This window comes from Brachycentrus maculatus, unplaced genomic scaffold, assembly GCF_059751285.1.
Source record: "Brachycentrus maculatus isolate JH-2025_06_01 unplaced genomic scaffold, ASM5975128v1 h1tg000440l, whole genome shotgun sequence".
NCBI classification, from domain to species: Eukaryota; Metazoa; Arthropoda; class Insecta; order Trichoptera; family Brachycentridae; genus Brachycentrus; species Brachycentrus maculatus.
In genome coordinates this window covers 1126565-1142806 of record NW_028281188.1, presented here as the reverse complement: position 1 = coordinate 1142806, position 16242 = coordinate 1126565, and the positions used below count along the sequence as shown (strand labels likewise).

Below are 16242 nucleotides of genomic sequence, written 5' to 3'. Positions count from 1 at the left end.
TCAGCAAAAGAGGCAAATTTTTAACCTAATATTTACTCGCTACAGGGCAGAAAGTGTTGTTTTTGCATTTTTAAGAAAAGGTATTGCTAATTATTTTTTTAACACACTGAATATTTTCAAATGGAGAAAAAACATTCAGGTTTTACCTAAAAAGATATGTTGCAGTGTAGTACTATTTACAGTAAAAAGTTCAATAAGTGGCTTGATATTTATTTTTAAAACATTGTATTATATTTTTAAACTTTAAAAACGTTTTCCTGAAAAATCAAGTTTTTTTATTTATGACGTTCTTGAAAGGAGTTAGTGATATGTATTTAACATCAATGTACTCATTGCCTTATGTTTATTTTGATAAATCTAGATTCAACACTAGTGTTGTGATTGCGATTGTTTTTTCTTACTATTTTTTATTATTTTATATCATACTTGTAACGAATAAATTATGCATAATAATTTAAATTAAAAAATAAACACCGCGTTTTCTTTTTTGTTATTTTTTCATCCGTTTATATTTATTTCATCATCACATATTACGGTATTACACCCTCACAGTGCACGTGTGTACGTATGCGTCGTGCAAGCGTTCGTGTGCACGTGCATGTGCACGTGTGTGCGCAAGTGAACGTTTGCACGTATGCGTGTGTGTGTGTCCGCGAACGTGTGCACGTGTATTTGCAGGTGTGCATGTGAACGTGTGTGTGCACGTGTGCGTTGTACATATGTGCATATGCACGAGTGTGTATGTACATTTACTTTTTTTTAACATATTCTTCACTCAGCCCATTTGCCCTCACTTTCAAACCACTTCATGTGAAATAATCTTTTCTTCACAAAATGAGGAGATCGTTGACACTTATCACGTTCACATATATGAGATCCCTCATAAGGACTTATTCATTTGTCAAAAAATAAACCTCTTCATTCTATTTATTGTACTTATTGAAAACAACAATGTATCCATGTAGGTAAGTATGTGCTTTCTTGTAAGTTGATTCATGATTGCGCACGACTAACCATTTTTATATTTTACTATCAATGTCTATGGTAAAAAGCATTTTATTGACTATGGTACGAATAATCAACAACGTGCGTTTGTCATATTGACGTTTAGTATATCTTCCAACATCTTTGACATGTGGGCAGTAAATATATATCAAAATAAATTTACTCAAGATGAGTATCATTAAGTGTTTTAAGTGTCGCTCTCTCCTCTTAAATCCGACTGAAGTAATGGTATTGAATCCACACGGAGATTGTAGACAAGATATCGATACATCCGTTTGCGAATCGTTTTTAGACGAAAAGTTAATATATTTGAAAGACGATTTGCTACCAGGGTGGATTAAATCTAAAATAGAAGAGAGCTCTTGGATGAAAGGGAAACTTCACTGTACACATTGCAATAGTAAAATAGGATCTTTCGATTTTGTATCCGGAAGGAAATGTTGTTGCGGTGAATCTGTATTACCCCCGGTGTTTTTCATTAAAAGTCAAGTCGACCGCCCATTAAAGTTATGATCCATTTAGAAATGCCACCACAAAGCGATTAAATAAACACCCAAATTTCCGAGTGAGTTAGTTAAAATTATTTATTGTATTTACTATTATTCTGGAAATTTGCTTCCAAATGATCTGCAATAGAATATTCCTTCTACTCATTTTTAGCACAATGCTATAACACTACTACTTTTTCCATATATTTCCAAAATTGCATTAAAATGTTTAGTTCCTGCGAGAACTTTACTAAACGCATTACTCCTGTATGAGTATAAAGGGAGTATCTACAATCACACAAAGTCAATGAAAAATCAATCAGTATTTTCCTGATTTTTGTGTTACATAGTAAGTTACCATTGCATGATTTAATAATCATTTCATGTCTTTTCTTTGGTTTTGAAATGGAGACTTTTATTTGTACTTATCAGATATTGCTGCAATTTTTTGAATCATTATTTTTGTAACTTTCGAAGACTTCACTCGATCTAAATGTAGTCAAAGTAGTGTTCCTAAGTTTACATGTGCCCGTTGTATTTGTTAGAATTGTGTCGAGTTTTACTGAATATGTAATGTGCATTACAGGAACTGTACAGGGTGGATTTACCTCGCATAGAAAGTGACCTTCATCCCGTGGAGCTCCCACTACCGACCGACAACTACTAAACTGGGGAAACCTGACAACACCTAAAGTATAATGATTATTAATAATTTCTCAATTAGCAGAATTCTCTGAAATATGACTAAAAGTTTGTATTTGCTTTATCCCTTTAAACATAAAGTAAACCGGACAGCTCCCTCACCGCTACTACCTCACCCTACTGGATGCTCGACATGATACATACGGGGATACGATGTGTTATTGTAAATATATTGTCAACTTTTTTTAAGAAATCGGTCAAATTATAAAAATAAAAAAAACGTATATTGTATTTGTGTGATTATTTTATTGAAATCTCAAATGTATATAATAAATCCTTAAAAATTAGCAAATCACATATTTTAACATTGCATTATTATATTAAATACATTTTTACTTTGTATAAAAAGTACAAAGCGAGTACGAGTATTCATCCGCTGTATTATAAAATCACAAGACGTCAGAAGCGATATTCTATCCATATATACGTGGCCGGTCACTCGGTACGCACTCGACTCCCGCGTTGCGCATTATAACCGGCTCGACTATTTCGTAGCATTACGGTACAGTACTGAAGACTTCACCCTTCAGACTTCAAATTAAAGTAACGTGAGCTTATAAATATCAGTTCCCAAATAATAATATTAATAACAGTGTCTTTTCCGATGCGATTAGTTCCTCGGCAGAACTGTAGTCGGGTGCTTATTATTCAAATTTCTATACATATTACGAGAAGCCTCGGGCTTCAACCTTCTCCACGCTCATAAGCCACCGGGTTATACATTACATTAGTGCATTAGCACTCGGCTGCTCGGGCATTCCCATCAAAGTACAACCTAATTTCCTAACTACCTTTCCATTGCAGCGAATAATGTATGAGGAATACCCGGATTTGTCCACTTTCAACTGCACATACAGCTTATTGTAACCTTTTCTTCGACTGAATTCAATTCAAACAATGAATCCAGATTTTGTATGAATCATCATTTACATGTAGATAATTACTCCACAAAATAAGCAAAATAATGAATTTAACCAATTAGCTTGTATATTTGTACACTTGATTCATTAATGAGACCGGTTTCAAAGTTAGCGGAACAAATTGTACGGACTTAGCGAGGTATACCTGCAATTATCATAATTCTACCTTAATTGCACTTCATGTAAAAGAGATCTTTATATTTTTTATTTAGACTAAAATAAGCTTATATTTGACGAACTGCGGTAGAGGCCTATCGCATCATTATTTATAGTGCCCTGGCTTGTGTTTAATCTATTTGTATCGGAATATCTTTATGCCACACGATGAGGTGACATGTGGATTTCTGCAGAGAAGGAATATGTAGGAAATGTCAGGTGACAAATTGACTAACACAAACTCTTCCGAGGATATAAAAGTTTGAACATCAGAAAGAAGAATGGAGTTTACGAAATGTGCATAAGAAGAAAGGCGAGCTTTTAATTACATACACATATAAATTATGGGAAATTCAATCCCGCATCCTTTTCGGAACATGTAAATTAAGCTTTTTATATTGTCGATGAGTATGCGACCCATAAAAATAAACAATTTTTTAAAATTACAATCTCACTGTAGACGGATCGTATAATCTTACAGGATATTTTTATAATATGTATACCTCATTCGCAGCAGTCACATAAGAGTACTCTAGCACTGGAGAACATTATTAGCCATTTAATTACGGAGAGTAATTATTGCCTAAAATCATTGTTGTTTTTCTGTGTGTCGCGGTTGTTTGTTATTTTAAATTACAATCTCACTGTAGACGGATCATATAATCTTACAGGATATTTTTATAATATGTATACCTCATTCGCAGCAGTCACATAAGAGTACTCTAGCACTGGAGAACATTATTAGCCATTTAATTACGGAGAGTAATTATTGCCTAAAATCATTGTTGTTTTTCTGTGTGTCGCGGTTGTTTGTTATTTTATAATATGTATACCTCATTCGCAGCAGTCACATAAGAGTACTCTAGCACTGGAGAACATTATTAGCCATTTAATTACGGAGAGTAATTATTGCCTAAAATCATTGTTGTTTTTCTGTGTGTCGCGGTTGTTTGTTATTTTATAATATGTATACCTCATTCGCAGCAGTCACATAAGAGTACTCTAGCACTGGAGAACATTATTAGCCATTTAATTACGGAGAGTAATTATTGCCTAAAATCATTGTTGTTTTTCTGTGTGTCGCGGTTGTTTGTTATTTTATAATATGTATACCTCATTCGCAGCAGTCACATAAGAGTACTCTAGCACTGGAGAACATTATTAGCCATTTAATTACGGAGAGTAATTATTGCCTAAAATCATTGTTGTTTTTCTGTGTGTCGCGGTTGTTTGTTATTTTAAAACCTTTTAAAGTTAAATGCAAGATGATGTGCCGCATAACATAATAATCAAAAATGCTATTACTACTGATCTATTTGAAATACCGATATATCAAATTGCCAAATGTAATGGCTGCGAGTTCATTACATTACGCAAATTATAGGTTACTAATAAAACATTTTGTTTCAATCTCAGTTTTCAATATCAGATACACAAGTTACATATGTATTAACATCATAATATACCTAAAACTATGTTTTTTTAACATTTCCATAATAATAAAAACAAAATAACTTCCTATCGAGGAACATTACATTGGTACAACAAAACATTTGTGTTTATTCATAAGCGTAGAACTCCATAATTAATAAAGACACTTAATATATGAAACTCGAGTAACATTCAATCACAAAAAGAATTTGTATACATCTGTTTAAAGCAGCTCCGCTCGAGGAGTAGGATAAACCTCTGCGGGATTATGTATTTGATTGCTTTGCCAAATGGAATTTTGGTTCCATATATTAAGTTCTTAAAATAACTGCTTTTTTATTATTCAATATAAAATTTGTACACTATTATTATTGTGCGCGGTAATAAAAGTTAGGAATATAGTTGATAAATAAGCGCAAAGACAAATCAACAACAGTATTTCACGAAATCAATAGAAAAAAAATATTGTTGTACATTTTAGGATTCTGATCTAGATACTATGTATTATGGTTTTTTCAACTAAGTACAGATAATGAATTTTATGAAATGTTTTTTATATAAAGCTGCAAATACATTTTATCGTCTTTTACAAGTCGAGTGATATCTCTATTAGTGGATGGAAATCAATTTCGGTTCAACTGGAGGACACTGCATCGCACGTCAGCTTTGCTTCTTGGAGATTCCAATTTGAGCGATGTGAACCAATTAAACATATATTAAACCAGACTCGCTATTTTTTGCTGGTGATTTCGTAATACATCGTCGCTACATTTAGAAATTTAAAACTCAGAAGACAATGAAAAAAATAGACAAACTCGATTGATAAACGTTTCATACATTGTGTTTGTCCAAATTGCATATATATATCTTCTAAACATACATTTCTTCTAACACTTTACACCACCTAAGATAGACTAATAGTTTTCTTGCGAGTCTATATTTAATACCTAAAATTAATAACAAATTAATTTCCTACCATTAAGCGGCTAAGGCAAATACGAAGAAGTTTTTATTCTACTGAAAGAAATTCCAACTATAATTTAAGGGTATTTTTTGGCCTATTGATACCAATCATATTGCAATTTCAATTCAAACAATTATGTTTTGAACATTTTCACTCCGACTGTAAAAATAATTTAGAATTTTGGTAGGAATATGTGTATTTATCAAGTTTTATTCCAATAATTTGTATACAGCTATCACTTGATGCATAATATTCGAGGACTTGAGAATATTCTTGCACAAATAGTCTCTCTTCTATGTATGTAATATGCAAAAAGGTCCGATTGTATTTAGTATATTTTCTTATTAAGGAAAAACCCGCAAACCTTTATTTTAAAGGCTCGTCTGCAGGTAGGATAGTAAGAATGGGGAAGGTTCGGAAATATCTCATTCAGTCTGCTTTCTCTATTGTCTGGTTGGTTCACCGAGAAGATAGTTTGCTCTGAAATAGCTTATTATACAAATAGATAATGCTCCAGCTCATCGGAATGGATACATAAAAATTCATTTTCTTCCGCTAGATTGAATTACTTAATTTAGCAACCAACCCCGTACAAAGAAAACTGTAAATATGAATAAATTTAAAAAGAAGAATTGAGCGCATTTTACTTTATTTACTACCCTGATTAAAGCGAATTCCGAGTCAGTAGTAGAAGCGAGTAAAGTCCCGGCATTCGGAAGATCGTCATCAGTGGATCCATATCGCAGTGATCAGTTTACTAAGACTGGTCACCTATTAAGATTCGGTTGTACTCTAACAATTCACATTTAGTCTACAGATTTTCGGTAGTATTTGACAAGTTGTATATGTATACCGATTCTCACTGTAATAATTCTCAATTTCATATAATTGTTTTGCCATTTTCAATCACCCAAATATTTTGCGTCAAATAGATTTACAACTGAAAAGTTAAATTAGTAAAAAAATGTAATTTAAAACACTTATTGCTACGAGAATTGGAATGGGAGTCAGAAAGAGGTATCCGAAAGAATCTTTAACATATAGGCGATATAACCACTCACACCCTTTTAATATGGCACTAACAGAATACGACATCTATCGAGGAACACTCGAATACTGAATTCTACACCTATAAATCATCAATCGATTATTTCATATTCTGATTCTAAACCGAAATAAAGTTAGTAAATTAGTATACCGACATTATTTGTAACTAGAAATTTTAGTCACTGTAAAGATATTGCTTTTAAGTTAATTCTGTTTTCAATTATATTCATTAGGTAATCTAAGTACCGACGCGTGCTTATTGAATGAAACATAAAATACAAATGCATTATTTTCTGTATTGAGAACTGGACGTTTTGCGACACAACTTTCCAATTTGAAAATTCAAAGCTGAAGAAAAATGTCGTTGATGTATCAGCCGCAGTCCACTCTCACTAACCTGCTTCTATAAAAACTAGACCGGTTATATTGTGAACTTCATCGTAAAATATATTTGTATTTCAAATATACATAATTTATTAGAAACATGTATGTACGTTGCTCATTTGCTGTAAGACTGAAAACGAATATAAAAGTTGCATTTTTTCAGAAGAGGTAATCGAAGTTATAACCTGTAATACAAAACACTTTAAAGTTACACTCTCTCATGGACAGATTCGAGTGAAACAATATATAATATCACTTATCGGTTAAAAATATATTTAATTAGTCACAACTAATAAAACAAATATTTTTTATTATGCTGTTATTGCAGCAAATAAGTGAGTAGATTTACTCATTTATTCATTACCCATTTACTCATTTATGGCTTTGTGTAAATGAAACCTTTTTTGTATAGACTTACGTAGTTTTCCACTGTTTGGAGATTATCTTCATCATATAGATATTTCATCTACCCTAAGGTATGTAAAATTACAAAAAAACAACTTATCATAGAACGCAAACTATAATTGTTGACAAATTACTGAGTAAATTCTTTTTATATTTTTTTAATGACAATATTTAGAAAAAAATAGCCTAATATTTAGAGATTATCGTAAAAGAATGACACTTTCAAGATTTAAAAATGTAGCGTGATTTATGATTTGAAAAAATATTCCGGTATTATTTACAAAATAATCCCGAACATTTAAACAGATAAATATACTAGATTTTAGTATTATTGCGAATCAAAAGCATTTAATCAGGTTGGGAGGGATTGTGTAGTGTAAACAATTGACAACATTCGGACATTGATTTCAGTTTATAAATAATTGGAGGGTCATAATAATAAGTCATAATAGAATAGGAAAAGACTGGGATCTGTTTGGACGAATGGTGACATGAAGAGATTACATATATATGTACATTTGTAGAGTTAATCATCACTTCGAGGAGACATTCGTTTGTTCTTCTTTATGGTTTGCCTTCTCCCCCAGCAGTAGAAAATATGCTAGTCATTTGAACAAATTGAAAGTTCACCTGTCCCTGGATGTTGCAGAATCCGATGGAAGGAGCGAAAGAGAATAAAGTTCTTAGTACATCTCTATCGTTGTACCTCCCGGATAACCAAAGAACATAGAAAGTAATCATTTCCACTGGATTCATCAGTAACTTCATATTGGGTTTCATTATTATTTGTAATTATATTTTATTTAAGTTTTTAAAGATTAGTCATGCGCAAACGTTATCATCGACGAATAATCCTCGGGTTCTCGATGCTATAAAATATAATATTCCAGAAATGTATCTAAAATCTGCCACAAAAACAAAAAATATATATCTAAATTTATAAAAAAAAAATTGGTTAATTGAGTTTGATGAATTTTGAATGGATGATATTGATGCAATACATGTTTCAATAGTGCTGTAAGAGCCTAAATGGCAAAAAGAGCATGTAACACAAAGAGTTCTACGAACAAGTACATATATACAAATTATATTGACATTAGTTTTAATACAATCTCATATGTTTAAGGCTCTATACGGCATAGTAGGAATCAATATCCAACCATATGAATGAATTCAATTGTAGCATCTCAATGCTAATTTTACAATGTTAAATTCTAATATAACTACATCAAACTGTCTGTATATGTGTGTGTGTGTGTGTGCTTACGTGTGTATTAAAAGAGAATGTCAAACCAATACACAGTGTGGTGATGCTGTTTAGAAAATGGTGCAGTTTATAAAGAGACTTACATTGACTGTTAGATAATATGGACTTATTGCACTTTTGAATAATAATGCATTTTACTTCATTAAAAATATAAAATTAATTTCAGACGATGTTTTAGATGTAAATAAAATTATTTTTCATTATTTATATATATATATACAGTGATAAATAGCTTAATTAAAAATAAATAGTAAATAATAAAAATATTTCACAACCATAGCTTAAACATATACATACGTTTTATATGGAATCATACGCCACAATTTTATTGTTTTTATTAACAGGCAATCCCGTATTTCATTAAATACACATAATGTAAAATAAGTTTATCAATTATTTAACAACTTAAAAGTAACGCATCACATTTTATAAAGTAATACACATATGGTTCTTATTTAACGACCATCTCATTTACGCATTACAACCCCTCGGCGAGTCAGTTCGTATCAATTAAACTGTGTCTAAAGATTGAGGTTTTTGATGTACATAATCTTTATTTTTACTCTTTCTTTTCCAATATAATATATATACCAAAAATCAACTTATATTGAGAAAAAAAAGTATCTGTTATTCACACCATGATAAAACTAATACGGGGATTTAGCAATAAGGGTGATGTTCCCAAAACGAATAGGTATTTTATTAAAATTAAATCATGAAGTCGATTTACAGATAATGGTACTAAAACTTCACGACAGTGAGCAAAATAGTCTACAGATATCACTTCAGGTCCTGTTGTTTTAAATCAATTTTACAGTACTTGAATTGTAAGTGCGCACTTGTCATCTCATCATACACCTTCGTGACCAATTTCAGATAAACGATAGGGTTCATCGTGACCGTGACCTCTGACAAGTTAAAAATCCGTCATTTCTCCTGATATATACCCGTCACTCTCAGGGAAGGGACAAATTATGAAACTCATCGGTCATTAAAGTATGACAACGAAAAGTTGGTTTTCCGACCTATCAATTTTACAATAAATTTAGTGAAACAGAAGCTGACCATCATGCGAGGACTGCTTGGAATACAATTCATTACTTTATCTCGGAGGTTAAGGCCATTTAAATAAAAACAAGTCGGTTAGTTTATGTCATTTAAATACAAATAAAGGGGTTACAGTAAAAAGAACAGCCATAAGTTAAAAGCGGAAATACAAATATTACGGGAAGTTGGAAGAATTTAATTTGGTACGTGACCAAATCCAAACCCGATAGTATTTGAATGCGTGATTTCATTTTTACAAAGCAAAAAATATTGTAAATTTTGCTAATTCGTGAGAACAACATCACAACTCAAAATTTGTGATTTTTCAGGAGACGCATTTCAAACGCTATAATTTTGTAATAAGGTTTATGTGGTTTTGTCACGTGGCTTGGCTGTACTTTTTCCAGAACACTTGATAGAAGGCTCATTGACACAATCTCACATTACATTACAATACATACAATGTGGCATTGTTCTCGCATAAAAGATATCTTCTACAAATGCAAATTTGATGAGCTCAATTAATTTTTCACGTTTGCTTATGACTTTATACAAGTTAATAAAAATGTTAACATTGAGGATTTTACACAATATGCATTTTTAAAATTATGTATTATAAATTAATTTCAAAATTATTAATTTCAAAAATAATCTAGACCAAATGGTAAAGATCTTTTAAATTTACACCAGTAATTTCAATACATCCAATAAATAAATTCAGATCTGCATAAACCGCAACAATGACTAACTGAAAGAACATAATTAGCGCTATCCAGCTCACAACCCGAACAAAAAATTGTCTCAATTTACATCAAACATAGGACTCTGTATTGAATTCAAATACAATACAGCTATTTGTATAATGTTCAGTATAAAGTATATCTACAGATCTGACAATATACATCGGGTGCGACGATATAAGCGGTGAGGTAAATTAATAAATAATAAATTTCACCTTCTTAATATTTACATTTCATGTTCACCTTATTTCATATGCTGATATATAACAAGACTAACATTCCGACACTTAAAATAATACATAATATGAATTTTACAGTTCAGGCCACAATTTATCACGAAAAAACATTCCTTTGACTTTACAATTTATGGAAATATGTTAATTCAACCCATGTGCATATTTCCGCTAATCAGATATGGTTAATTGTAGATAGCTGCCCCGATGCGAAAATTAAAAGTTTTTGGATAACCGTGATTTTTTGAGTTGTAATTTATTTTTAAGGATTGTATAAAATTATTTAAAATATTTGATTATACACGTGTATGTAAAAAATAGAAATCAGAATGTTAACACGGGCAACTCACGTTTTGTATTGATGCCTCGGCCGTTTTAGTGGAAAAGTGAAGCCTCTGCGAATAATATGAGACTTATTTAGGTAAAATTAAAATATTTGTGCACTAAGATAAATTTTTGTGTTCTTATCATATGCGCAAATATTTAAATTTCATACTATTTTCGTAGGGCTAAGCGGCCTGTTATTAAATATAAGAAATGGGTTATGTCGGAGTGGGTTCACACAGAAACTCTGTCTCGGAGCACGCAACTCACTGGACCACAGCCACAAAGTTATTTTATTATTTGTAATAACTACATTCTACAATTATTCTGAAACTAAAAAGTGTATAAAGATATTTTATAAACAAATTTATACAAGTATATTTATTTATTGCACTCATTATTCGAGACATTATTTGTGAATTGTCCCGCTGTTCAATATACAACAAAAATTGGCAAATAATTGTTTCGGGAAATGTATCTACCGTCACTAAATACTAAGTTAAATCATCATGTAAACAAATTAATATTTACACAAACTTTATAACTAATTTCCATTTTCTATTCTACTGTAAACCCTTTTTATGGAGCGTCTTATATTTATATTAATATTACTATACTAATTTTATAACTGCAATTAATAACTGTATAAATCTTATGTTTTTTGTTTAAAGTCTCGATAGTTGGACAAGCGAAAACTGTGCTCAGAAATCATTTTCAATAGTTTCGATGGAGTAATATTTTTTTGCATCTTTATAACGAGCGATTAATATTTATAATTTATAAATGTTTAAAAAAAACTTTCAATCTTAGAGATTGCATAAAAATAAAAGTGGTAAATTTATTGATAATTATTTTGAATAAGATGTAAATGTTACACTGCGAGTATGCGATTGGTGGAATGGAAGCGGCCCATTTTTGGTTTGAATCATTTTTACATTGGAATGGGACGCCGTACAGTAATACGTACTACTCGTCTTATCTTGTAGCATTTTATTCCAGCAAGTCATTACACTACTTACACTAAGGCATTTACCGCAATTACGTATTTATGTAATTAAAGCGTCGCTAGAAACTGCACACGAAAATCTTCAAATCACAATTTTGAATGCAGAGGCGTGAACATTGAGATTCATTTTAGTAATTTAGCTTCGGACTCACTACAATCGGTTTAAAAGTCACTAATTCATATCTCATTACTTATACACATGACTCGAGTTCTCATCGGTCACTCGTCACAGGATGGAGAGTGTGTATTGTTCCTTGTCGGTTATTGAAGTACTCGGTGTATATTCAATTATTATTTTTATCGACAAATAAGTTTAACAAAATCGTTCCAGATACAATTTGGAGGTATAAATTTCATTACGAGGAATAAAAATTGGTCCTTTCTCTTTTGGATCTAAATCATCAAAAACGTAAAGCGGATTTGAAGTTAATCGATAATATATCTCGGAGTAAGTTCCTGTCAAACTTTGTCGGGTAATCTGAACAAATGAAAATTATTTCAGCGCTATACTTCGTATAAGTTTATTATCCAATTAACTGTGTTATTTATCGATAATTGTGAAAAAACTTAAATTGTTCTACGAGATATTCTTAACAAAGTGAGTACTTCGCACAGCGCTAAAATTCCGTCACCGTCAACATGGCTCGGTGAAGATCACGTCCTATCGAGTTATGCACCGAGTTCTCCGAGTGTTTGAGAAAATTGTATTCCTTTCAAACAATAATATCAAATTATTAAAGAAAGAAATTATATACATTCCGATTAATACACACGGCGAATATAAAAGATGAATTCATTTACATATGATATTCGTCCATAATAGTAGTCGATAAGAAATGTTTCTAGCGAGTGTCTCGTAACGGTAGGAGCGGGCTACCCCACCGCCCACTACCTGTGGAAGGAGCGGCTGTGGGGCGGCGGGGGCAGCGCGGGCGCGGCGGGGGGCGGCGGCTCGCTGGCGGAGCGCTGGACGGTGCACGGACGCAGTCCCGACCTTCCATTCTGAAATACACGCTCGCTTAGAGATCGGTTGGTGCGGGACGACGGAACTAACTGGCGCAGATCGAGGTGACAAGTTACATACATACCGAGTCACGGTCGGGGGGCACCGCGATGGAGCTAGAAGTGGTGACGAACTCCGTCTCGGAGGAGGCGGCCGGACTGGCCTTCTCGAGGAGGGAGAGGATGCGCTTGACGTCGGCCGCCAGTCCGCGCTCCAGCGAGGCTAGGCGCAGAGACAGCTCGTCCAGCTTGTCGGAGAGCGCCGCGTCGGGCGCGCCGCAGCGACACGGCACCGCCACGTTCTGGTACTGGGGGGACACGTCCTGCACGAGGATGGTGTGGCTGACGCCCTTGAGCGGCGCCGAGTCGCCGCTCTCGTAGTTGAGGTTCCGCGGGAAGTTGCGCAGATGCACGGAGCGGGTGGGCAGGGCGGGCACGGCCGGGAAGGCGGGGAAGCTGTCCGCCGGCCCGCCGTCCTCCGAGGAGCGCGCCCGCGCCGCGTGGACTCTGCAATAAAACATATCGCGGACTCTTTGAATCTTAGACTCTTCGTCTTGTCTTAGAATATTAGTGGAGGGTAAAAAAAGCTCTCCGCTCTCCTTCCATCTGTATTTACCCACTTTCAGGCGAAGGTCTCCATCATGTACATATGTCCAATAATGGATAATATACAATATTTTAAAAATACATTCTTCTTTTCTATTCCAAAATTATTTTGATTATTATACTTATAATATTATAAATTTATAATATATTTTGTTTGTTTAATAATTTATTTATGATGAGTGAGGAGAGCTCATACTACTTCTAGCCACAAGCGGCCAAATATCAGTGTGAGGCGTTGCGTACCAGTGGCCTCTATACAAAATGTACAGTCAAATAATGAATCGAAACAGTAAATTAACCCTCCCTCCGCTCAAACAACATATATTCAGTCACAACATCCAATCTATCTGCTAAAGTAGCCAGTTTTAGTGTAATTAGCCCTACGGATCCCTCGGTGTGCCGAGCAGACTAATATTCCACACAGAAAGAGAACGTCCGTACCGGTGAAGAGTGTTGACAGAGTGCGGCTGCGAGCGGGACTGAGTGAGGCCGCCGACGTTGCAGTAGACGTGCACGTCCCGCCCGTTGGAGCTGGCGCGGGGGCTGCCGTCCTCCGTCTCGGGGATGTCGGACACGAGGGGGCTGAGCCCCCCAGGCGGCGAGGGCGGGCAGTCCGTGAGGGGCCCCACGGAGGATTGGCGGCGCACGCCCGCGCGACGTGACGACCCCGTTTGAGGGGTGGATTGAGCTACATGCAATGGAACAAGTACACAATATGAGAAAGAAGATAATCTTGTAAAATCAAAACAGCCAACTACCCGCTTAATTTCATTATTGTTTTTTTAAATCCTCGATATATGGTATTATCAAATTATTTTTAATGAAAAATGTATTATGTTGTATTACTTGCAGTTTAGTGTTCACTTTTTTTGTAATAAAGAAAAATACTATTTTATCATTATTATATACCTGCATTGTGGCTGTAATTATTTTCATTTATATTTAATCATTTAAAGGGTTAAAAAAAATTAAAACCATACATAATTCAGAAACTATGAAACTTTCAATCGAGGAACCTTTTTTTTACTAGGTCAATTTTTACAATATTCTTACAATACGCATATCTATTTGATACTATTTTCAGGTATTGTTGACTATTGACAGGCACCGTGGCGTAGTTGGATAGACGCTTGACTGCGTAACTGGCGTCGCGGGTTCCATTCCCGCCAATTGCAAAATGAATTCAAGAAAGATTTATTTTCAATTGGTCTGGGTATTTGTGATGTATTTTTCACATTTACCTTCCTTATCCTTACTATCCTACCTGCAGAGAAGTATCCAAAATAGACGCTTGGCGGCTTATTCCCTGCCAAATTATTGTTGCCTTAGGAAAATAATCATGTGCCAGAGTGGGGTCGAAGCTAGAAACTCTGACTATCTAACTAACAATCCATATCCTCCTGAGACTTTCTCACCTTCTACTTCTACTTCACTGTTTGTTTATCATTTATTTACTCCACGTGCCGACCAATCTTTGTTTTACAAAACATAAATGTATTTTGGTGGATAGGGTGAGATAAATATTAACAACTTTTTGTAAAATCAGCAGTGATACAACATCGATCATAAGCAGCGTGGATACTCTTCAATTCACTGAATTTCAAACAAAACAACATTGAACACAGATATAATATTCCTTTTCCATTTTAAAGAGACACAGAATTTAAATCAGAGATTCCTAACTAGAGGGAAGAGAACATAGAAGCCTGGACATTTACAAGGCTTGTCTAATATATGTTTTAAGCTCTATTATTTCACAAGAATTACAATAGCTGGCAGTCTCGCATCTATATAAAATATGGTAAAATATATAAAATACATATATTTTACAAGGTACATATTTAAAATATGCTCGATTATGGTCTGAATGATGAATACTATAGAGTAGGGGATCCCAATCTTTTTCAGCCCGCGGCGCACTTACAAGTTTAGTATTTGGTCACGGCTCCCTACTTTAGTAAGCTATTTGGAATAGATAATGTGACTATTTATTTATGTATGTATATATATTATATTATAGTCGAAAGAAATAGGTACCTACAATAATAGTAGTTGGGTAGAAAGATGCTAGCTCTCAAAATATAAATTGCTTTATAGGTACCAGAGAATATTTGTGGTTTCGGATAATGATAGAGGATCGACTCACGGCGCCCCTCTTCCCAGGTAGAACGGTGAATGTTATTCGTACATATTTAACTAGCCAATGACTATTTTATTCTCAGAAAAGTACTGTTCCAATATCTATAATATATTGATAGCATTAGGGAACCATATTATAAAGGAAGTGCCAAAATTTATTAACTAAAGTCTGTTTTTGAAGATAGGGCGCTAGTTGAAGGTGGCAATGGGTTCTTCAATTCACCAAAGTGAATGCTATAAATGCTAACAACTCAACAATTGGTAAGTTTGACAACCAGTGATGTAAACAGACACCGTTTTCCACCCTGCTTCATTCTTGTACACATTACCAAATTTGTTGAACTACAACTGACAGGAAGTTAGGAGGCAAGGCGGA

General features: G+C 33.9%; 1 protein-coding gene and 1 long non-coding RNA gene across 2 annotated transcripts in view; one reads left to right on the top strand and one right to left on the bottom strand.

Moving 5' to 3' along the window:
• Window positions 1–1058: 1058 nt before the first annotated feature.
• On the top strand, window positions 1059–2419 carry LOC148302578 (uncharacterized). The gene is made up of 2 exons (XR_015838629.1): window positions 1059–1570; window positions 2080–2419. It is a non-coding gene; the product is annotated as an uncharacterized LOC148302578 (long non-coding RNA).
• Window positions 2420–2421: 2 nt separating this feature from the next.
• sei (potassium voltage-gated channel seizure) overlaps window positions 2422–16242 on the bottom strand; it is a 104321-nt gene continuing 90500 nt past the window's right edge. The window contains exons 15-17 of the mRNA XM_088271397.1: window positions 14169–14415; window positions 13208–13628; window positions 2422–13121 (exon numbers count right to left, since the gene is read on the bottom strand). Coding sequence (XP_088127523.1) covers window positions 13008–13121; window positions 13208–13628; window positions 14169–14415 — 782 coding nt within the window. The 3' untranslated portion in view covers window positions 2422–13007. The remainder of the gene's footprint in view (window positions 13122–13207; window positions 13629–14168; window positions 14416–16242) is intronic.